The sequence below is a fragment of the Pelodiscus sinensis genome, chromosome 17 (genome assembly GCF_049634645.1).
Source record: "Pelodiscus sinensis isolate JC-2024 chromosome 17, ASM4963464v1, whole genome shotgun sequence".
Lineage (NCBI taxonomy): Eukaryota > Metazoa > Chordata > Testudines > Trionychidae > Pelodiscus > Pelodiscus sinensis.
The window spans coordinates 4,054,345-4,079,107 of record NC_134727.1 but is presented as its reverse complement, the minus strand read 5'-3'; the positions used below and the strand labels follow the sequence as shown (position 1 = coordinate 4,079,107).

The 24,763-nt window shown below is 51.6% G+C and overlaps 1 protein-coding gene across 1 annotated transcript in view; it reads right to left on the bottom strand.

Moving 5' to 3' along the window:
• The window catches only part of ETF1 (eukaryotic translation termination factor 1), a 30,632-nt gene extending 5,918 nt beyond the window's left edge, over positions 1 to 24,714 (bottom strand). Inside the window, exons 1-9 of the mRNA XM_075900139.1 lie at positions 24,560 to 24,714; positions 24,377 to 24,484; positions 10,208 to 10,383; positions 8,830 to 8,969; positions 4,838 to 4,976; positions 3,039 to 3,229; positions 2,397 to 2,526; positions 1,132 to 1,287; positions 324 to 388 (exon numbers count right to left, since the gene is read on the bottom strand). Of these exons, the coding sequence (XP_075756254.1) occupies positions 324 to 388; positions 1,132 to 1,287; positions 2,397 to 2,526; positions 3,039 to 3,229; positions 4,838 to 4,976; positions 8,830 to 8,969; positions 10,208 to 10,383; positions 24,377 to 24,462 (1,083 nt within the window). The 5' untranslated portion in view covers positions 24,463 to 24,484; positions 24,560 to 24,714. The remainder of the gene's footprint in view (positions 1 to 323; positions 389 to 1,131; positions 1,288 to 2,396; positions 2,527 to 3,038; positions 3,230 to 4,837; positions 4,977 to 8,829; positions 8,970 to 10,207; positions 10,384 to 24,376; positions 24,485 to 24,559) is intronic.
• Positions 24,715 to 24,763: the final 49 nt, after the last annotated feature.

Here is a 24,763-nt window from a genome sequence, read left to right as displayed (position 1 = left end):
AGGGATGGACCAAAAGAGGAAATGTTCAAGTAGAAGAGCTAGGTTCAGCTGTGCTCGCCTAGTCCCTTTTAATTCATCTTCCAAGCTCCTCTGCCCAGAGAGACCCCAAGCAAGGAACTCAATTAGGAAACGCCAACCAGGTCAGACCCTGGAGTCACGTTCAAGGCAAAAGGGAAAGACAGAGCCGCCCATCACATCGAGACTGTGTCAAGAAGCCCGAGAGCACAATTCAGTGAGAAATGTTGGCGCATTAGCGAGCTGTGTAGGAGTCCAAGTCCCTACAGCACAATCATCCCTGTGTACAAGGCCAGGCGTGGGAATACCTCTTTATCTGTGAAGTGGGATTTGTCTTTCTCTTGTTCTGGTGTCAAATAGAGAATCTTCTCCTCTGAGAGAGAGAAACAAGGTTAGACACTCGACAGAACTAGACAGTCTGCAGCAGACACCGCAACAGGCGGCTCAAAGGTTTCTGAATCCCGTCCTTTCCCGTTGGGCATGCACAGAGCACAAGGCTGCGCACGGAGGCACTGAGCACAACGCTGGCTGGGGCAGGCACGAAATGTTGCTTCTGGCCAAAAGAACCGAGGAATTTGAGTGGTGTTTTGGGGAGGGGCAGAATGGCCTAGTGGCTGCAGCCACGTCAATCTCACACTGTCTTATGGAAGTGTGAAGTCGCATGGCGAGGAGGAACACTTCTGCAAAGCTGCATCTTCAAGGTCTGTGTCGCCCCCTCCCAGCTCTGCACCCCACCTCCCGCTCTCTCCCAAGCTAGTAACTAGGGACGTGAAAGCCTAACCGATACCCGGTGCGAGGCTGGAGCAGCTCCCTGCCTGCTGTGGGCAGGGGGCTGGCTCTCAGCCAGAGCGGGGGGCTGGAAGCCAGCCCCAACATGGGGCTGGGAGTAGGAGTCCTGGGGGTGCTCCAGCTGGGCTGGATCTGTCCCCTCCCACCTGGATCCCACTGAATCAGGTTAACCCAACGTTTAACCAATTAACTGACTGACCAGGATGTTACATCCCCCCCGAGGATTTCTATAAAACCTCCCCTTATGGAGTCCTGCAAAGCAGACCGCAGAGATTTTCCAAGGAACACAGGCCAGCTAACCCCCTCCAGCCCGGACGCACAACGTACCTTCTGTGCCTTGGCAATGGAGAACGTATCTCATTATATCCAGATTTTCATAAACTATCAGTATCTCTACTGCTCCCATTTCCAAAGCTTTCAGCGTGTCCTCCACCCCAAAGCAGTACTTCCCCGTGTCCTGGCTGATCTCATCGAAGTATCGGCCTGCATGGGGAGACACCAGAGAACCCTCGTGAACGGAGACCATGTCCCGGGACGTTTCACTAAACCTAGCCAGCTCTGTCAGGAGCACGGCAAAGTGCGACAGAGGCTAACCTAGCGCCCAGCCATCAACCACAAGCAGGCCCTGAACTTGACTCCCCTTCCGTGCAAGGCAGCTGCTGTTCCGGCCCCAAACAGTGGGTCTTACCAAGCGTTGTCTGCTCACCAGCGTGAGGAGCAGATCATTTCTGGTAACAGTATTAAAAAAAGCAAAACTTAATCCCCATTTTCTTGGAGACAGTAGAGATCAGAGGCAGGGTTCCCCAGACTGCATGGGAGGCCTGAAACTCAAGCTGGCCTGCATGAAAGCATCAGGCATAGGGTGGAGAGAGGACAGCAGGAGCAGTCTGGCAGGAAAGGGGAAGTAGCCCCCACTATCAGCACAACCAATGCATTTCAACAGGCAATTAAGCATCTGGTCATTCCCTGGCCACACGGCAGGTCAGGCAGTGATACTGTTATCCAGGCAGGTAACAGCCAATGGGCTGTCTCATCTGTACCGATGAAACTCCTCAGACACAATGCCCGACACGTTGCAGTCAGACGGGACCTTTTTGCTGCTGAGGCCCACAGGCAGGGACTTGCCCCAAGTCATACAGCAAACTGGTAGCAGTGCTGGGAACTGAACTTAGATCACTCAAGTTGAAGTTCTGTGCCCCAACCACAAACCCAACAGTCCCCTCCAGGACACCATGGGGGTGACACACTTGGGGTCTTCAACGAAAGCAGCAACTGACGGCACTTCAGCATGTCTGGGTGGAACAGGCCAGAAGCGGGTGTAAGTGACCGATGCAAGGCCAGCAACTGCCAGGTCTCCATTGGCACCACCTGAATTCGAAGGTCAGCACACAGGGCACTTGTGGCCAGAGAAGCGGAAGGTTTATTCTACACTGAAGGCAGCATTTGACGTGCTTGGAGAAGGCAGGTCGCTGGCATCCCCTTCTGCCCAACTTTCACATTAGGACTGAGCTAGCGCACCGAAGCCACAGCCGCACTGGTGTGAGGAGCGAAGCAGGGCAAGGAGGGGACTAGCTATAGAGATGTATTCATACCTATTAGTTTCTTCTCTTGGATGAATTTCACGTTGGAGAGGACCTCAGTGGACAACTCAATTGCTTGATTGAATCCATTTTCTCCACCATACGAGATATCAACTAGTTTCAGCACTTTGGATTGCAACCGCTACACAAAAACAATGTTCATGTTAGCCAACCTGTTGAGCAGCACGGCTGGGCACTCACTTCAGAAACCCATTCAAATAAAAAAAAAAGCGCCTGAAAATTGCTACACTGGTCATCTGACTTCAGAATCTCTGCATGCGAGTTCTAAACATAATGGGCAACTGCAACTTTCAGAGAGCAGGACCAGAGAGATCCAGTTAAGAGGAGTTTAATTCTAGTGAAACTTCTGCTTTTCGCTTGGGAATAAAAGGAGAGAATATGAATTCCACTTTTAGCATCCCACCAGCTACTCGCCATTACTAAGCAAAACCCTAGCTCCCTGCAGGTCTCAGGGATACAAATGCCTCCCCACAGAACACAACCCTTCTGTTGTGCGCTCTCAGTTGGGTTTCTCCTGAAGAACACGTGCCAGCCATGAGCCACAGCAACCGCTAGCATCATGAGGACGTTGGTCAGTCCTTAAGCAGGCAGGCTGTCGGTTTCACTTCACACAGGAAGTCCACTCGCGCTTACCTGATCAAACATGTCCGACTGACTCAGTTCAGTTTTGAAGTCAGCGGATCCAGCTAAGACGAGACCAGCCACGTTCACCTTGTCCCCGGAGATGAAGAGCTGCACAGCCGTCTCCGCTACCTTTCTTACATAGTTGTGTCGCTTTTCCATCCTCAAACGAGCAAAACGCAAGGCAGACTGACCTCCTCTACCTATAAGAGAACGGACGGGATGTAGCCATCGTGAGGCCCACTTCCACAGAAACCCCAGCCAGGTCAATTAGAGCAAATGAACCCAAGAAAGGATGTAATTTTATCTGCTCTGAGTAGAGATAAGGGAATTCAATTAAAACAGCAGAGAACAACCAGGCAGGGCCCAATCATCAGGTGACTTCCTCCATGTGAGGACGTCACAATGAAGCTCGAAGAACAACCAACCGGTGAGTCTGCATGAAAGCAGTTTGCAGTAATGTATGTCAGATACTTCTCCATACACAAGCTCTCCCTGGAAATGTGAGGCTTACACCAATGCAGTTCACTATGGTAAAAATCACCAGACTATGCTGCACTAACTGAAGCCTCTATGCACTGGTATGGGACCTCTGGCCTAGAGTTCTCCACGGCTACGTCTACATTGGCCCCTATTCCGTAATAGGGATGCAAATGTAGCACTTTGGAATAGGCAAATCCGCGGGGGATTTAAATATCCCCCGCGGGATTTGCATTAACATGGCTGCCGCTTTTTTCCGGCTTGTAGATAAGCCGGAGAAAAGCGCCAGTCTGGACGTGATCCTCCGGAAAATAAGCTCTTCAAGTAGGAATAAGAGATCCTCCGGAAAAGAGCTTATTTTCCGGAGGATCGCGTCCAGACTGGCGCTCTTCTCCGGCTTATCTACAAGCCGGAAAAAAGCGGCAGCCATGTTAATGCAAATCCCGTGGGGGATATTTAAATCCCCCGCGGATTTGCCTATTCCAAAGTGCTACATTTGCATCCCTATTACGGAATAGGGGCCAACATAGACAGCCCACAAGTTTAGCTACACTGGGCAAACTTAGGTGAAAAAGACAGTTAACCAAGACTGGGCAACTGCTAGGTAAGTACTATCCCCTCCCACTTAAGATATCAGAGGAAGTTATTTAATAGCCTTGCTTGCACCACAAACGCCACATTGAACTGAACATTTCAAAGTCCACTGAACTCTGTGTCGTTAACCTGCTGGCACTTCTGTTTGCCCTCTGGTGCTGTCAAAGCCACAAGTTCCACTGAGATCTTCTTGCAAGAGGTCAGTGTCTGAGACGCACACACCCTCAAGGAAAGATTCAAAGGCGCTTTCCGGTGTAATTTAAGCATCTTTGTTTTACACAACCTATTTGTGAGCACCCAAGTTTGGGGTCAAATTCGACTGGAAAGTGTCCTTGTATATGGGTTAGCTGTAGAGATGTAAAATCCCCTGTAAATTGTTAAATGGCTAAACCATAGGGCTGGGCACCGGTTAACCAGTTACGCCAGTAAGGTAATGCTTACCAGTTAACCGGTTAAACCAGTACACCCCTAGCTAGCAGTGCATCATGCTGACTTGCTAAGAGTTTAAGACTAATAGAAGATGGCAGAGAAATGAATTGCAGGATTTGGATGTTACTGGTTTCATTCTTTCACATGTATCTGTGTCTCTTAATATTTCATTGTCTAAGTCAGCTAGATATTTCTCCAAGGTGTAGAATTACACACACACTGCATCGTTAACTGTACTTTCCACTCTTCTCTGCGCCTCCACGTTCCCTTTCCGTGGGAGGCATTTAAGGTTTGTTACATTGCATTACCATGCTTCTTTGGGAGATCCACAGTGAACTTGTGCAGGACTTCTCTTGTGTTTCCTTGAAGAGTTCCAAAGAGCGCGCCACTACCATCTATTACGATAAAACCAAACTTGCTATCATCAGACAGTAGTGCTGTCAGAGCCTGAAACGGGAACACAACACAATTAGCAATAAATGCCATCAGCCAACCAACCAGCTGATCGGTGTGATGACTAAGCAGAGCAGCAGTTCGTTAAGGGAGACCACCACGCACAACACAGATCATTACAACAATAGTTTGGCGGCCATGGACATTTTTGAGGCAGCCACGGTGAAATTGACACAAATACCCAAGAAAACGCTTGATTCTTGGTTACTGTCTTGTGCCCTGTACTACTGAGTGCTAGAGCAAGGTGCTGATGCTGTGTGTTAGATGCAAGTTCTCCCTTATTTGCAGTGGTCTTGGTCAGCACCTTGGGTAACCCTCAGAAAAAACTGGAGGGTTATCTCTGTGTACCCAAATTAGCTTTCCACGTTAAATTCCTATTCTGCTTAGCTGTGTGGAAAGGAAGCTGTACTCCTTTTCCTCATGTTCCTGTCTAGGGGCTTATGTTTCACTGGGTCCTCCAAGTCGGCTCTATCAGTGTAATGCTGCTGGGTTTTACTGTATCAGTCCCCAGAGCCTTAGCGCTGAAGCTACCAAGTAGAGTCAACATGATCACATCTGTCTACCAGACAGTCTCTCAATGTTGACAATCATGAAATCCAGGCCAACTATGATAAAACCACAGTGTTGCAGATTACAGGATCATTTGTAACAGGATTTGATGTATTAGCGATGGGTTGAAGGAGGACAGAGCCATGACATCTTCCTCCTGCAGTGAAGGTTTAGCAGGGGATTCCTCCGAGTTGGCTGCTCCCTTCGGAGCCAGCAAGTCTTATAATCATTGCTCACTGACTAGGACTTGTCAGTTGCCTCCTTCCAAAAACTGCTTCCGCTGTTTGTTCCTGGATCACAGGGAGGAACGTTTCAAGCAGCCAGGGAGCAAAGATTCACATTTGAAGTTCGACTATTTCTTGCCCTATTGCAGGAATTTCAGAATCTGTAACCGGTACCCGAAGTTTCATATTAATGTGACAGGTTCTCAGCAATCTGGAAGTGATGCTGTTCACTTGCTACCAAGTGGCTTCAACTCTCTGCACGTCCTCCAGAGAAATTATTAGAATGAACAGCTGGAACAAAACGCATCAGTTACCTTTATCCAAAAGAACAATCAAGCCTGTGGATTTTGAGTTAAGCACCAGGGAAATAAATGGTATTAATGGGAGGACCGTGGCAAACAAATATTTTTTTATTAATTTATGAGTAGTGGTAGTAGAAACGGCATGTTACACTGCAATCTATTTAACGGGGCAGTGCCAAGTGAGTTGGGAGATCAGGAGTAGCATTCCAGCCCAGGTATCAAAGAGTCATTGTAAATCCATTAGAGACAGATTTCAGAGTTCAAACTCCTCTTGGGAAGTGACTTCAATTTCTCAGGTGCAATAAAATAGCGGGAGTAAATCTTATCAGATCTCATGACTGCCAAAAGGCAAGGGACTAGAATCTGGGGACTAGAATTGTGTGTTCTTGATTTATTCTGGTTTAAAAATAAGTATCCAATAGTCAGTCATTTCCCTTTCATTGATGCTCTGCCATGCATTCTATTGCCTGCTTAGAGAGCCCAACGAAAGGGCGTGTTGCTCTTCTGTAAGGCTGTTCTTGCAGCCTGGGTTTCATCCCTTTTTAGCCATCATTTTAAAAAGGCTCTTGTTGCTCCATGATCGCCATCCACTCGTTTGCCAAGATAAAGGTTCCACCTCCTGTATCCCAGGAGCAAGGAAGGATTGCACCTTCCACTTTACGCATCAAAATGAACAGCAATTGTGGCATGTGGATCTCACTGGCCCGGCAGAACTGACTGCAGCCCTCTTTCCACATGCACCACTGTGCGACAAACCAAGCTAGGCAAACTGGAACTAAGCATCTACTCAGTGAGGACAGGGAAAGCAGACCGGCCAAGGAACAAGGCACCATGACTGTGTCAATGACTGCAGCTATTACAGTTTGAAAGCAAACGATGCAATGCCCGCTCCAGTTATTTGCTGGGCTGCAGCGACGGTTTTCAGAAGGGTTCAGCCCACTGACGCCGACGGTTCTACCCCTAATGCTGGTGACAGACTGCGGACTACTGTTCCCCTCTCAAGACTCAGGGTCCCCGCACTACTTGCTGGAGGAGTTGCTATGGCTCAGGCCTTTGTATCCCTGGTCTTTCCCACATCCCTAGGTTTGCTTTTTTTGGGATGTTTTCCCTCCCCTTTTTCCATACGGTCTCTTTCCCCAGCTGTGAGTTGGAGCTTTGAGCAGCCCTGTCTCTCCTGGACAGCAGGCTGGTGTCCCATCAACTCCTGGCAGGCTAAAGGCGTGTTTGGGAGCTCTCCCACCAGTATAACCCCAAAGGGAAGGTACATACAGACCGACAGACAGAGACAACGCCTACCCCAGAGCACTTACAATCCCTAGGAGGCTGGTAATGGACCTTTTCATTTGGATGGGACAATCCATGTGTGATCAGACTCCAGCCACAGGTATGTACATGGTCAGAATACGGACTTCCTGCTTCAGGCGCATGCTCTCATATTAGAGGCCAGCAAAGTATTTGCGGAATGAGGCAGTACAGTTCACAAGCGCATGGTGCAACCTGACAGACGGCCCGTGCAAAGTGAAGACTGAGCCTGCAGGCCACGTTCCTTCCTGCCTCACTGTTCTCCACCAGCTGCCATCTGCCTCCCAAGTCACTGGTATGACTCAGTGAGGCAGTGGCCTGGGAAGGAAGGGACTCTCTGCTGCTGGAGGACAGAATAGGGCTTGCTAGAAGTGCCATGCGCATGGATCACACAGAAAAGGCCTCTAGACAGGCCAGGGTAATACCCCTGCTAAGCTACCTGGCTTCAGCCTAGTCTTTGCTTGACTTGAGTGTTGCTTGCTTAATGCATCTTTATGGACAGGTTTACAGCAGCTTTCAGTGACATGCAGGATAAAGGTGAGGCTTGTACTAGGTGAAAGGCCAGAGGTAAGAGGAAGTTAATCAGCACAGAACACACAAAGACACCGACGAAACAGGAAAGTCCCTGCCTCGGTATGACCAGAGTAAGTAAACCAATTGGGATAGAGATGAAAATAGCCTGGACAATAAAGGCAGGGGAAGTGAGGTTTCCTCAAACATGCAGGATAGGTTATGTAAAACAACGTTGACTGGATGGCCAGAATACGGAAAGGGAGAAATATGCTGATCCGTTAAGGGACGGTGGCACCGGAAGGAGACTCCATCGTGACGTGCTTATGCCCCAGGAGAAGGTAACGGATCAATACCTTTTTCTAGTTATCGGTCATTCAAACAGATACACAGATATATTATTACTAGGCTTATAGTACCCATCAATGCAAAGCCATGCTCTTGGGTTTGAATGAATAAACGTAAGCGGCATGGGCCCATGCGTGGCAATCCTCATCCAACATGCTGCTCCACTCCCTTTGGCAAGAGCAAGGCAAGTTTGGCAGCAAGACCTACACGAGAACTAGTGACACAAAACCAGAGGCATCTCGACCTTTTACTAAGCCCGGCTTCCAGCACAGCTGTCAGGGATGCTAGACAAGGCCTGCCACCAACTCCCCAGAGAAGACTGTGCATTAGACACACTTGATACCCGCTCGGGCTATTAAGTTCATCTGCAGCAGAGCTCCCGAGGCACCGGGAACTTGGGACCTCACCACACAAAACCCCTCCCAGCACACAGCATGCATTTCTAGCCCACACCAAATACACAGAGCTGGTTTCCTCTTAAGGTCTGCTTCTCTGGGACGTCTGGCCACACGTACGATAGGAATTACTCAGCAAGCCCAGCACAGCTGTTTGAAATGCATCATGATGCTTTGGCTACGGCAAGACCCGTGAGCAGTCCAGGATCTCTCCTACCTCCGTATGGAATTTGTTGTCGCACAAATACAACGATGTATTGATTGGTTTGAAAGGCTCAAAGTCAATGTTCACTTTCTTTTCTTTTCCTTCTTCTGTCACAATTGTTCCACAGTAAACAACCAGGCCATTTGGAGGTACTGTAAAGGACACACAAAGCACCACAATTTAGATCACCGGCTGTTATATTTCTCCCTCCTCCCTGTAACACCCTGTTAGGTACTTGAAAACCACTATCATGTCCCCTCTCAGTCTTCTCCTTTCCAAACTAAACAAACCCAATTACTTCCGCCTCCCCTCATAGGTACTATTTTCCAGACCTTTTATCATTTGTGTTGCTTTTCTCTAGACTCTCTCCAAATTCTCCATATCTTTCTTGAAATGTGGTGCCCAGAACGGGACACAATACTCCAACTGAGGCCTAATCAGCGCAGAGTAGAATAGAAAAATTCTGTAATGCTCATGCTCCTGTTAACACACCCCAGAATCAGGTTTGCCTTTTTTGCAACAGCATCACACTGCTGACTCCTATTTAGCTTGCGACCCACTGTGCCCCCTAGATTCCTTTCTGCAGGACTCCTTCCTACACAGTCACTTCCCATTCTGTCTGAAACCAGCTAGAAGTAGGGATGTAAAACCCCATGTAATTGGTTAACTGACCCGGTTAACCAATTAAGGGGGCTGCAGCAGCCCCCTGCCCGCGATGTGCCCGGGCCCACGGTGGACAGGAGCAGCCCCTGTCCACAACAGATGGGACGTTGCTCCAGCCCTCACTGGTTAAGTGGAACTGGCAAGCAGTGGCCGTTAAGGGTGATGCTTACTGGTGAACCTTTCACATCCCCGCTAGAAAGCAAGTATTTACACAACGGAAGACCTGGGAGAGGGTTGAACGGTATCACCCATAAAGACTATCGATTCCTACATGGCAGCTCTCCAAATCCGGTCCGATCTCGCAGCCCTTGTGTGCACACAGTCCTACTGGAATCACACCACTTGCTTGAAGAGAGGCTGCACAAGCAGACCCTTTTCCAGGGTACACCTTGACGGCAGGCTTTACCTTCTCCCCTGTTCGCCCATTTGTCATTTCATACAGAGGGGGCCACAGATCAACCAGGGCCAGGTTAAGCAGGCAAGTACGGATTTCACACTGAAGAACCCACAAAGCTGTCAACAATCAGAACTGGGCCTCCCCACCCAAGTCCGACTTGCTTAAAACCCCTTGAGCAATTCAACGCATCGATGGCGAGAGGCAGCAACAGACAACGTGCTTGAAGAACTTAGGGTCTGCCTTGGCCAGCCTGCTGTAAAAGCCCAAGCAAATGGCTAAGGAAGGACAGTTTGCCTTGGGAAAACGTGCAGCCATGGGGCCACGTGTTACCTTTGTTATAGAGTTTAAGTCTTTGCTGTACAGATGTAATGGCTCCCAGCACTGAAAGGCGATTCACTCGAGACTTGATGTTTGATGCGGTACCAAACTCATCTGCTAACATTTTTGCCACTCGTGAAATCTGGTCTTTGGGGGGAATGATCAACGAAATCATGCTGGTGCCATTGCTGAGGAAGAAAAATAAAATGGGGTTAATCCCAGGAATTAAGACAGCACATTTTACTTAGAATACACGAATGTCATTGGTATGAACAATGCTTGGACAAAAAGGGTGTGTCACCTCCCCATTCACACACTGCTCATTCTCCTTGTTTGGCTCCCTTACTGGGACGCTGCTACCAGACTGGTGAGGTACACAAACCAGCATCTGGGTCAGCATCTTGCACCCTGGGCCTGTTGCAGCTAAGGGCGTGAACACTGCAAGGCAAACGAGAACCGTCCAACCCCTTCTTCCCGCACGGTGGTTTTTTTAATCAGTTCTGTTCTTCCAGGACAAAGAGCAAGATCCAAAGCTGGTTTCGGAGCCTCCTTCCATGTCAGTTTTTAGACAAGTCCAAAGGGAAAGGGACTCCGGAAAGAACAGTTCACAGAGTAACTAGAAGCCCTGCCCCATCTCACACAACCATGGAAGCCATTTGAAAGCAACAAGTTTGAAACACGCATGCAAGTGGGATGCAGCTACTAGACTGGGGTGGACGATAATTTTTCATGGGGGCCACTCCAAGATTTTGGAAAGAGGTCAAGGGCTGCACTCTCCCATGGAGGGGGCGCAGGGTCTGGGGCAGAGGTTGGGTGCAGAAGGGAGCTCAGGGTAGGAGACTGGGGTGCAGGAGAGAGTGGGGTCTGAGAGGAAGTTTGGGTGAAGGAGGCGATTGGGGTGAAGAGTCTGGGAGGGGTATGGATGCAGGAGAGGAGTGTAAGAGGGGAATGCATCATCTGGGAGTTGTACCTGGGGGAGGAGAGGTGGCCTGGGTGGTGACCTGGGGGACAAGGAAGGGGTGGGATGCCAGAGGCAGGCTCTGGCTGGGAGGTGCCTACTTAAGCAGCTCCTGGCCAGCACCCCTGCAGCAGGCTTCTCTGCCTGCCAGCAGCCCCAGACCGCTCAAAGCGGCCGGCTGCTCCCTGTGGCGCTCTGCTTCACACATGGCCCCCAGCCCCAGCACAGTTTCTTAGCTCCTACTGGTTGGAGACTATAGCTCTCCCTACAGCACATTATCAGTTAAAGACAACTGATTTGTGGCTTGCATTAAAAAAAAATATTCCTCCAACAGGGAGAAAGGCTTTTTGCCATGTTCAGGTCCATACACGGTGTGCACTCCTCTCACAGCGGAGTCCCGGAGATTTCACACAAGACTTGCTCCCCCTCCTCCACTGATGGGAAGAGATCCTAGGGAGGAAGGTGGCCTAGTGTAGAACAAAATGTGGCAAGAGCACTAAGGAAGAGCCATACATGTGCCTACTGGCCTGGTTGGTGCTCAGGTCTGAGAGCATCCATCACAGCTGCAGCTTCTTCAACCAATGAAGAGTAAGAATGTTAAAATGTGATTCATTTGCTAATCGAGTAGCCGATAAAAAAAAATCTATCGACTCCTTGATTAGTCGATAAGGGGAGATAGTTCTAGCACAGTCTGGCTCACACCGGTTCACACCATAATCTCTCCATCTGCGCTCTGCATTTTACAACACAGGGAAGCCGGCTCAGACGCTGGATTATTCCCTGCTCCGTGGGTCTTTAATAAAAGGGAATAACCCAGTGTTTGAGCCGGCTTCCCTGTGCCGTAAAATACAGAGCGGCAGGCGGGGAGGGATGCTACTAGTCGATAGGGCTAACCAGTAAGTTGCTGCGTGCCTGATTACCCATCCAAGTTCACACTAGCGTGACACCGTTTGGGCCACACCCCGTGGCTATGGTTCTAGAGGAAACTACAGTACTGTGTCCAATTACCGTGCCACCTATAAAACCCACTGAAGATCGCAGTAAGAAATCCCGGTGTGATGAACCACTCTCAGCCTCCTCCAAAACAGACAAACGTGCAAGTCGGCAGGGGTCTTCCCACCATCCCTGGCCAGCATCACACAACTAGATTTGCAGAGGCTTAGGGGCTGCTAGGCAGTCAGCAAAGGCACCCGAAGAGGCCAGGAAATGCACATCGTGCTGCTTGGCTCACGCTCACATTTGAGTCCCCTCAATGCTCTGCTTTATACCCAGCACGTCAGCGAATTCTGCTCCCCTATTCACAGGGAAGCACGTTACGTGCTTCCCGACTGGACGCGTTTCCCCACTAGCCGTGCCATGATGCCCTGTTCCTGCAGACACGGGGGAGGCAGCAAGCTCGCGGTTTGGCATCAGAAAGGCAGCGCTCTGCTTGAGCTGGAAGGGGACTCGGCAGGGCAGCCAGTTCAGTTCTTGAAGCGTCATTTGCCAGTTTCCTGAGCCACCTCCGCCAGACACTACAAGGACTAGGCCGGTCCTCTTAGTTTGTCGAGCCCTCTGCTACCATCTGCTGGGTAAGGGAGTAAAAGCAAGCCAATGATTTTCATAAAGACAGCCGGGGAGGGCAATAGCCAGCCCAAATGCACAAAGTCCTGACATTCTGGGGGCAGAGTGACTTGCTTTGCTCCGAAAGAGTTTCACTTACTCCAGCCGGGTTTCATGAATGCTTCTGAGCGCCAGAACCCTTAGTATTAAGTTACAGAAGCGAACAACGTAAAACGATGAGGAATCCAGTAAGACTCCAATTCAAAGGAACATGTACACAGCCAGCGTGGGGTGACTCTGGCCAGCTGTGGCTGTCAGTAGTAATAAGATTGTGAGACAGAACTCACCTGCATCAGCAAGAGCTTACCACAGGAAAGCAGATTACACAGCTGAGACTCATGCACCCGCACAGCCAGGCCATTCCTGTACATCCAAAGTCCTGCCTGTGAGAAGCGCTGAAACCCGTGTGAGAGATACAGGGCCTATCACTGCAGTGAGAACCACCACGTTTACTAGCGACCCTACTGTCACCGCCGGACTGCCCCAGCACCAGAAGACACTTCTGCGTATCCTGTGACTTGCTGGGCTCTGACTGCAGTACCAATTGTGTGCTCTAGACAGACTTGCTCTTGAAATGAGGAGCAGGAAAGCACGCCAATTGTGAATCCAGGTAGGAACGCTGTTTTAACAGGGGCACGAAGTCCAACTACTTACATTGCCTATGCAGCTGTAGTTGCTGCCTGGATGGCACGTGGCAAGGCGCGAACCCCTTACCACAGCCGGGAACAGCTGTGCTCTACCATGAAGTGTTTGCCACAATCAAGGTTTACAATACAGCTCCTCTAAGCAGCAACGCCTTGGCACAGGACAGGAAATCTGTTAGGATTTAGGGGGTGTTCAGACTGGTTGCTAAGTATGCACCACAGTATTAAAGCTCCAGCTAGAACCGCCTCCCCATTACCTTCCCCCGAGAGCTGCCCATGAAAGGATGGAACTGAAGAGAGATTCCCTCCTACTCAGATACACATGGGACTTCATTTAGCTGAAGACTGCAGTGATTTTAAGAGGTCCCCTCTGAATTTAGTGAGCCACAATAACAGCTATAGTAGACCTGCTAGAAGCATGGTACTAAGGCCCTTTGCACCAGACGAAGTAAGGACCACAGGACGTGCTCCTGCCAAGCGGTGGAGGGCACGACCAGCCAAACATACAGTGTGGACAGGAGCCCTCTTGTACCTCCCAGTCGGAGTTCCCCCTCGGTGCCTCATCTCCTCATGGGGACTGTTGTGGAATCCATGGGGGGCAGAAAAAACGCCTTCTGGGCTCTCGTATGAAGCAACCGTGGAACTTCCAGAGCAGCCATTTTAGACCACTTGGTCTGGCTATGCCGGGACGCAAAGCTGGGCTCTGGCGGGTCTTTTCCGGTCACAGCCACCATGCGAACCTTCACTGGCCAGCAGCGTGTCACACTGGATCGAGCTGCCCTTTGGACTTCGAGACTGATACTTTCACTACCATTATCATTCGGGTTGTCTCCCAGAGGCGGCCATCTTGCCGAGGCGGGATTTGGATTCACCAACAAGCCATACCACATCAGTGGCTGATGAAGGCTCAGAAAAGGCAGGATAATGCCTATATGTGATACTGGAAACTCGGACTGGACACTGCCCCTGCGCTCCTCACGCCGTGCTGCTACAGCTGCAAGGAGACCCCCGCCTCCCACTCAGGAGCTGCTGGCAGTCCTCAGACTCCTTTGCCCAGCCAAGGGCTAAAATAGCCTCAATTTGCCGACCCTCCTGGCCGAAAGCAGAGACGGTGCGAGCTAGGGCTGGTGTTAGTGGGAATGTACAATACATCCTGGCTGTGTGGCTGGGCATCACAGGATTGGAGGAAGAGAAGCTTGACTTGACCGCTACATCCCTATGCTCAGAGTGCTGGATGGAGCCAGAGGCTGCGGGTTCAAGCCCCCCAGGGGACAGCCACCACCCTCCAGGAACCAACCAACCCTGGCACCTCGGACGGGTGCTCTTCAACGGGAACTCGCACAAATAAACTGCAAAGTCGCAGAGTCTTGGTTTTCTTGCTAAACCTACTTACACACGCACACACACACACACACACACACACACACACACACCCCCCACACCCCCACACACACACACTACTGTCCTGCCTACAGTCACCCTCCACGAGGCAATGCCCCGATTCTAGTCAGCAACAGCGCTCTGCCGCCCACGCCGCACTCCGGAAGCCACGTTTTGCAGCACATGCAAGGAGGGCTAGCAGCAGAACTGCCACACACAAGGGGAGGCCGTCTCCAGCAGCCACTCCCCAACCCCATACAGGTCTGGCTAGGCCAGTGTCACTGGGAAACATACCCAAGAACAGACAGCCCCGGCTCAGCCTCAGTACAATCAGCTGCCAGAGAGTAACAACCCTCAAGGAGGGAAGTGCAAATATTCTGTATGGAACTGACCCTTCCTGAGGTGGTCTCAGCCAATGAGAAACAGGCAAAATGTCATGTGATCCACCCTCCACCCTGTAACTCACACTCAGCCTATGTGCCAGATGAGGCACGCCAAGGACCACTGGTATCGGCCAATCTAACCTTCCTGTGTCCCGCCGAGGATTGTTGTGGGGAACGTGAGGGGGAGATCTGGCAGGTAGTCACCAGACACACTGAGTGGCAAGATCCTCATCCAGGAGGGATCCGCTCCAGCCTAGGGGAGACCTCAGCCCCCCAGGGTGGCGACAGGAGGGCGCTGAATGAAGAAGCAGAGGGGAGGCTGTGCAGCACCTCACTGAGCACCAGGCAACGCTTCCCCTGGGCAGCTGCTGGCCTGCTGCCCGGCCTGGCTCCTGCACTCAGCACTCCCAGCTCCTCTCCGGGGGCAGGAGGCGGTGACAGAAGAACCAGGTCGTGTACCTCTCATACTTCCACGGGTAGGGGGCTGAGGAGGATGCAGTTCTGCCACTGCGCGGCCACCTTTCAGCAGAGGCTTTCAGAGCATCGACGTATGGGCACGTTCGAGGGGAACCTCATGGGCCTGGAGCGCCAGAGCTCCCCGGAGCAGCGAGGCAGAGGTCTGCGACTAACCCGCATGGACGCTGCCGACCCACAAGCAGACTGAGTTCTGCCACCGGTTACTGTACTTCCCGACTTGAAAAGATTTTAGCTGCACTACGATCCTGGGCCAGTCAGCTTGGTGCAAGACGTGTCCAGAATGACTGAAGCAAAACAAGGCCGTATTTGCATATTCAGATGTGTGAGCCTCGGGGACATGAAGAAAAGCGAAGGGATTGCAAAGCACTCACCAGCAAGACAGCAAGGTGCCCCAGCTCAGCTTGCCACTCCCACCTCCTGCTGGGAGCTTATCCTTCAGAGAAGTCAGTTCCAGGCCTGAGCTAGTCGCGAATGAGGTGCTGGGCAGGAACCATGCTGCTTGGGAGGGATTCATGCCATTGTGAAGGAAGATTATAGGCCACCCAGCCACCAAAGGTCACGCCGAAGGTTTCTCCCCTTGACATCACATGGCACAGCCTTCCCAAAGCTAGACGCATTACAGCTTGGCAATTAGACGCTCCTCAGAGTTCTTTACACTGACTGCCAACGCATCAGCTGTGAAAGCCAGGCACACACCTAGACTGTCTGTAGGTATCAGCAAGGGAAGGAAAAAGCTGCACACGCTCTCATGGACTTGACAGGCAAGGAAGGTACAGGTTGGACCCCCCTGGTCTGCAACCTTGGGACCTAACCAGTCCTGGATAAGGGATTTTGCCCGACCCAGGGAGGTTCTCTCTGGACCCTGCCACTGGCCCCCCCGACATTGGGTGTTGTCAGACCAGCGAATCCCGGTTAGGAGAGTTTCCAATCACTGGTGGGCAAATCGCCGGCTCCCTTTACAGTTATCAGTTCCTCCTGGATTACCCCGGCAGACTGGCTACAGCAGGGGTGTCGGACACCCTGCCCATGATTCACAATTGTGTAATTCCGGGACACTGCAGAAGGCAAGCTCCCATTTGCAAAAGTGTACACGGCTGCCTTAGCACCCGCTCCCACGGTGACCAGCAGCCACTAAGCCTAAGGACAACACAAGGGCCAGAGTCCAAGTAACTTATGTGCACAGCTAGGCAACAACACACATTACTAAATACATTGGAGTCACTGCTGATAGGAAAACATCTGCAGTAGCAGCCAAAAAAGCTAAGGATGTTGGGAATCATTAGGGAAAGGATAGACAAACAGGCAATACTGCTGCCCCTACAAATCCATGGAAGGCCCAACTCTGAATACTGTGCAGATGTGGTCACCTCATCTTAGAAAAAAATATACTGGAATTTGAAAAGGTTTGTACCTGCACAAGAGGAAAACAAAAGTAACCGGGGTATGGAACAGCTTCCCTGTGAAGAGAGATCAGAAGACTGGGACTTTTCAGCTTGGCAAAGAGACGAGCGGATAGGATAGAGATCTGTAAACTTATGACTCATGGAGAAAATGCCATTTACTCCTCAGAGCCTAAGAATTAGGAGCCACCCAATGAAATTAATAGGTAGCAGGTTTAACACAAATGGAAGCGTTTCGACAGTCAACATGGACAACTCTTTGCCAAGACTGTAACAGGGTTCAAAAAAAGAACCCGAGATATTCACGAAAGCGAGAACGTTCAATGGCTATTAGCCAGGGTGGGCAGGGATGCAAATCCATGTTCTAATCCAAGTTGAAGTTTGGCTGCTTCAAAAGCACCATACCCTGCACAGTCTTTCTGCTAATACCCCTCTCTTCCGAAGAGAGGGCCAACTCAGACAACATACATGGCCCTCTCTCCAGCCTCTGTTCAACAACCCATCAGAATTCAGAGCACACGAGTAACCAGAAGGTAAGGAAGTCTGTGGCCATTGGGGCCTCTAAGCTTGAAGCACTATGGGATCTATTAGCAGGCCCAGTGTATTAGGAACAAGGGAAACGGACATGAGGCACGCATGCGGCCTGGCAGTTTTAGTCCCCTGCCTTTTCTTCAAGAAGAAACTTTCTTGCTAACCTGCAACATCTCACTGGGAGGACAATTGCTAATAGCCTCTGCCGAGCTCAGAGCAGCAGGATCTCACACGCCACGGCAGAGATTTACAGACTCCAAAAAGCTGAGGGATGCGACAGCAATTAGGCGATGACGACAGGAAACTTAAGTTATGGAGTCTAAAGCTCCTTCAAGTCAATAATTATCACCACCCGTCGTGTAACCTTTCCATGCACTGTTCTCGTCTCTCAGAGCAGGAAATAGCCAGACAACTCCTTGGAAGCCAAGCAACATCTCAATTCAAGAGCAGACTTAGGTGAGCCGTCGGGAGAAACAGCAACCACGGAACGCTTCTCACATGCTGCAGACTTCCCTTGGACCCTCAGCCCAAGACAAGCGGCTTATTTCCCCTTCGGTCAGGCAAATCCCCTCAAGTATTCCTGGCGGATAAGTGCCTAATATTTGGGGTCTGGCCTTGTTCACCTCCACACACGCTCAGGCTGAATTGGGGCACTCCTCCAGTGAATAGCTCCCTACTCAGATGCAAGAACAGGCAAAAGGGGTTTAAAGGCGATCCCCCCGTTTTACGATCCCAGACTGCTCTGATCAGTGTGGGAGAGGCTGCAGCGAGTGAGAACCAGGCCTAAAGCTGAATGCTTGGAGCCCAGGCAGACGGGAGCACTCTTACCCCATTGCTACACACCAGGTAACACTCCGCAAGCCTGACCTAGCCTCAAGAGCACTGTGAGAGACATGCAAACCCCTAGCCCAGGGAGGGAGGAACTGCAGGGCTTCGAAAGTAGCCACAGTCAATGTGCATATGGCCCCACTCCTCTCCCAAAGTCCTGATGCCAACTTTCTATCTCATCTTTTTAAAACGCAGCTCGTCTCCGTTTGCTTTCCCTTCCTGCCTTCCCATACTGGCACACTCTTTGCCTCTGCTATTTCCAGTGTCCATCCTCTCCTCCCTCCCCATCACCTTAGACCCCTTTGTTCCCAACCATATGTTCCCATCTACACCCTCAGCCCCTGCATTTGTAATCCTTCTCTTCTAACTTAACTTCGCTAATCACTCGGCCTCTATCTCCCACTCAGACCCACCCTTCACACAAAGCGTGTGCAGTTTCTCACCTAATGTCCAAAGGGTTACAAAGGAATAAGGGGCCGCCTCAGCTTATCAGTTAACATTAATGGTTACATGCAGGCTCCTGGGAGCTGCCTAGCACCCCCCGTTGCTGCCTCTGATACAGAGGCAGTAGCAGGGGGGCAGTAGACGGAAGCCGACGGGTAACCACTGAAACATTCAGTGGTTGCATGGTTACTTAATGACATGCATTTTCACAGCTCTACTACAAGCATGCACCAAAAGGCTGTGTGTTGATTTGACTCCCTCCCTCCCGGCTCTGACAGTGTCATTACCCAGAATGGATTTCAATTAGTGCCGCACAGGACTGGAAAGCAACGTCCGCCTGAGGCTACTCGGGTAACTGGGCCATTCTGCACGGGTCAGTAAGTCGCCTGATGAGCCACAGGAAAATGCAAGACACAGCAGCAACTCCCTGCAACACATCCTAGGTACCACCTCTGTTAAATTATAAGTCACCTCGCTAGTGTTCAAGTAAAACCAGTTTTGAAACCGTCACTAAAAAGGGTGCTATTTCACAGGCGTTCCTGCATGCACCTTGGAGTTTCAAGCTCTTTCCCTCACCTTGGATTCACCCAGTGTACTTTCCTACACATAAGATACAAAGAGACCTGGGACCAGAAACATCTCCTTACAAGAGCTTCACGTAGATCACGTGGAATAAAAATAATTGAGGATCCCATATGAAGAGAGATTAAAAAGCCTGAGACTTTTCAGCTTAGAAAAAGAGGAGACTAAGGGGAGGATATGACAGAGGTCCGTAACATCATGACTGGAGGGGAGAAAATAAGGAAAAGTTATTTACTTGTTCCTATAACAAGAGCTAGGGGGTCACTAAATGAAATTAATAGGTAGCAAATTTAAAACAAACGAAAGGACGTTTTTCTTCACACAGCGCAGTGTCAACCTGTGGAACTCCTTGCCAGAGAATGTTGTGAAGACCAGGACTTTAACAGGGTTAAAAAAAAGCTAGATAGATTCATGGAGGTGAGGTACATTAATACTTGTTAGCCAGGATTTGTAGGAATGGTGTCCTTAGCCTGTTTGGCAGAGGCTGGAAATGGGTGACAGGGGAGGGATCACTTGATTCCCTGTTCTGTTCACTCCCTCTAGGGCATCTGGCATTTAGGGATGCCATAGTGAGGTTGACTCATGTTAACCGATAAGCACCCACTTATTGGTTAATAATTTATCGACCACACACAAACACCTCCCGTCTGCTCTGCAAGTCAATTTTTTAGCAGGCTGGCTCAGTCCTGGCACGAACCCCCATGCCGGCTCTCAGTGCTTGTGGTACAGAGCCATCGGGGTGGGGGGCTGATGCTGGGACCCAGCGCAAGCCAGGACTGAGCCAGCCTGTGCACACACTGGCTCTTAGTGCTTGTGGTGCAAAACAGAGGAGACACCATCCCAGCTGCAGCAGCCAGGAGGCTCAGAGGAGAGCTCCTCTCCGGAGTGTCAGGAGTCAGTGAGACGAGGATGCAGTAGCCAAAGACTGGCAGAAAAGCAGAGCCCATTCCCAAGGACCAGGCACAGCTCAGTGGTCAGTACCTCAGCAGTCTCCCTTTCTCTAGCTGCGGCAGGGGACTCGGGGTTGGGCTTCTCTTAAACGTCGTCCTCGCTCATCTTCCTGGCCCCCAGCCCGTCTGCCACTGGCGAGAAGTTTAGCCACCACACTCACAAGTACCTAGGCTTTCAGGCCCTGCCTGTCCCCTCACACAATACGCAGTAGGTGACCTCTCTCCCTCCCTATCACTCCCCACAGAGACTGGCTCATTAACTTTTAAAAGATCCACCTGCAGCTCATCCCACTTGGAGAAAGGCAAGGAGCTACATGGCAAGGTAGGACAGTCTGCACTCACTAACCACAGCTGCTCCCTTCCAGCACCGAAGGGAAGAGACATTTCTGATTCACTGGCTACGTCCTAGCCGGATGCTGACGACAAAGCTAGAGCAGAGTCCTGGGACAGCACCTTGACAGGAATTCCACCACCTTCCCAGGATGTGGTATTCTCTGAAGTGTTGCCCCAGACCTCTGGTAGGATCCCTCTTTTGCACTGGCCTCTGCCTAGTTAGCATGTGCCAAACATGGAGTCCTGTTCCGGCCACGTCCCTGCTGCTTCCTTCCTCTATTCCACAGACACGATAAATGGATTCCCAGGCCATGCGCTCACTTGTGAACCCTTTCGGGAACCGCCTGAAGATTTCAAGTAGGTCAAAAAAGAGCCAGAACAGCTTTACCGCCACGAGTGTATGAATTACTGTGCGCTGCACAGACCTAGACCCACCTCAATAACACCAGCTCATGGAACTGGGGCATTGCTTTGGGTTACTATTCACTGTCTCTCCACCCTTCTTACTAATGTGCTTCTGAGTCCCTGCCCTCTGCATCACTGTTTCACCAGGACTATGCCTGCCACCAACCCAGCCTACAATTCTCAGAGCTGGTCCTCCAACTTCAGAAGGGAAGGAAATGACTCCCGAGGACGGGAAAAGCCGGTTCCACTGGCTCAGTCCTCTTGTGATGAGGAACTTTGTGCTACTAGGTTGAGAAGAGTTGCTGAATCAATCACCATCTGAGGGTCTCAGATGCAATGCGTTCAACAGGGATTGTGGCTTCCTGCAACCAACGCATTAGCGCGTAACTTGCCCTGTCTACACTAGGCTCTTTACAACACACTATTATTTAACATGTTTTTAAAAGCCCTATCACAGACTCAGACCCTTGCTGGTCATCATGTGGGAACTCACAAAGGATAGGTTGCCCCTATGGAGCCGATGCAAGTGTAGCTTTAGACATACCCCAAGTGCAGGTGCAACCTATACTCACAGGAGCGTTTACCGGTGAAGGAACAGCATTAGCTACATCGACAGAAGCCTCCTTCTGCCAACCACAACTGCGTCTGCACTTGAGCGTTTGTTGGCGTAGGTGTGTGGGTGAGGGTGTGCTCCCTCTCCTCCCCCGTGCCTGACCAATGTAGCTGTGAAAACAACTTTTCAGCGCAGCCAAACTAAAACCTTAATGAAAACGCAGCCGCTGCAGTTCTACCACGTGTGGCAGAGCTATGTGAATCCTAGGCTCCAGTGTTTCCCTGACCAGCTACTAGCACAACTTCAAGTTAAGGCTGCCTTGTCTGTGTGAGGATTTTACTATACATTAGCCAACATACAAGAGCCTCCTCCTCCAGCCACCGCTTCCCTTAGTGCTCTTAGCCTACCGGCCGGTACTTTACAATAACGCTTGATTTCGAGGCGGTTATCCTTTTCCTTGACCGCGTTCACTGTGCTAATTTCCAGGCTGCCTTTTTCCTGAGGCTTATGGTGGCCAAACTCCCCAGAGCAGAGTGGCTCACTTCTCAAGCGTTTAACAGGATGCTCCAGCACACACCTGTACCACCCATCTGCTGAGTTGCCTACTGCCTTTGAACTCAAAGAAACACGCTCTCTCTCATGAGCTGCCCAGTAGCTCCAACGCCCAGAGCTCTGGCAGCCATGCAGGTGTGCTAAAAACAACAGCGTGGCTGCTGCAACCGAGACTTGGGCTAGCCGCCTGAGTTCAGACCCAGGGGTTTGGGTGGCTTCAGCATCCAAGCTGCTGCTTGGGCTACAATAGTTACACCGCTATTTTTAGCAGTGTTAGCTTGAGCCCAGCTAGCATGCGTGTCTCCCATTGGGCTAGGAGGTTTGCTCCAGGCTGCAGTACAGACATAGCTCAGGCTCCTGGGGAAGACAGACTGGATATTCAGCAAAAATATAGTGACTGGTCACATGAACCCAGGATGATTAAAAAAAAAACACTCAGAAACATATGAGATTGGTACAGTTGTGAAGAGCTCTGTGTTGGGCCAATAAAAGGTATCACCTCCCCCATCTCATCTCCGTAAGATCGAGAGTCAAAAAGGGGGTGCCGGGCTCAATGTTGAGAAGCCAGAGTTCAAGAAGCTTCACACAATTTCCCTTTTTTTTTTTTTTGCACCTAACTTGCTGCAGAAACTACGGAGAAAGGCCTGGGGCAAAACAGATTCAGTAGCTTATAATAGCAAGTGACCCTACATTTTTTGAGAAGGGCTTGCTGACAGCTTTGGGGGACGTCAGGAGCTCTCGCTCTTTCCCAGGGAGTCATTCACTTTTTCAGCTATGACAGTAAAGAGGAAAGACCCTACCTGCGGTGTGACTGATGGGATAAGCATATAAAGCTGTACCTCGCTCACTGCAGATCTGAGCAAAAGTCAAGGCAGGAGCCGCCTTTACTCCAGCCTGCCCTTACATCCAAGGTAGTCCTAATGCTGGGTGAGGATCTATCTGAACAAGCCTAGAAATACTCCACAGACTAGATGCCGACATGACAAATGGGCCATGGGCAGTCCCCCGCTCCACCCCCACTGAAGAGCAGGGCTGCACCCCGGGAATGCTGAGCAAGGTGCTCTGAAGCCACCAGGAAAAGGCAGTGTTCAGATTATCCCCCACTTCCCTTAGCTGCACAGGGTTAGTCTTCAGTGCTGAAAAACAGAGCAGACCTGCGGTGATTCCATGGGCACACAGCTCTAGAGAGCTTTGGCTTAATGAACTAAGTCTCAGACCTACCAACTGCAACACAAACCCATTTCCTGGGCTCCCAGTAGTGCCTTAAGGGAGACACTGCACTTCTCTGTTAAAAAAAAAATCAATTCCATGCTTCGCTTTTGTAATTCGACTTATCGTTGTGCCTCTACAGGGAACACTTCACTCTCCCTCCCGGCCCCACTTGTTTGCATTTAAAATACTCCAGCCTTTACCACAAAGAGTTTTATTTTCAGCTGAAATCAACTGAAACACCCAAGGCACCTGCTTTGTTTCCACAGCCTGTTCAGACAGATTATCAGAGCCTGCTAAAGAAAGCCCAAGGCCCCCGCACTCTCTCCCCAGCTGGTGACACTGGAACAACTGCAAGGGGAAAGGGAAGTGTCTTCCAGCGCCCGGGGCTGGAACCCACGGTCAGTGATGGCGCGGCGCGTGGGTACGAATGGCAACTTCACTAGCAAACCTCACGGTCCCCCCGCGCTCGGCGGGGCGGAGAAGACGCCGGGTTTCAGGAGCTTCGTCTCCACCCAGGGCTGACCAAAACGCAGAGCACATGGCCACTGCCACTGTCCCCAGGGCCAGGGGCTTAGCGCCCCAGGGCCAGGGGCCCAGCTCACGTTCCAGGCGACGCCCGCTCGGGCAGCTCCAAGGGATCCAGGCGCTACCGGTGTGAGGTGAGCATCGCAGCCCCCGGCCCCGCCTTCCCCCCCGGTGTCACCGAGCTGGTGTCTGGGTGGAGCCGCGGGGCAGGTGCCGGCTCCGGGCAGGGCAGCGAGCCGCGTGCCCCAGCGGGAGCCGGGTGCCCGTGAGGCGCGGGGCCGGAGGGGGGGGGGGGAAGGGGCGAGCGGGGCCCGCCCGCCCGCAGCCCCGACACGCGAGGATCCCCCCCCCCGCGGCCCTGCCGCTCGGGGGCCCAGGGCCGGGCCGGGCCTCGCCCCCCCCTCCTCCCGGCCGCTGCTCACCCGCGCGCCGCCTCCAGGCTCTTGATGAGCTTCTTGATCTTCCAGATCTCCACGTTCCGGTCGGCAGCGCTGGGGTCGTCCGCCATCTTCTGCTGCTCCGCCTCCTCCCTGCGCGCCGGGGGACAGACAGCCGTTAGTCCCGGCCCGGCCCCCCGCGCGCCCCCCCGCGCGCCCGCCGCTCACCTCAGGCGCTGTCCCCCCGGCGGCGGCGGCTCCTCCCTGCGCGGCGGCGGGGGCGGCTCGCGGCGGCTCTGACGTCGGAAACCGGCTTCTCTCCCCCTCTCCGCGCTGCATGTGTTGCAATCCGCTCACATGGGGCCTGTGACATCACTTCCGAGGGACCCCGGAGAGGGCGGGGAGGAGAGGCGAGGGGGGCGGGACCCCCTC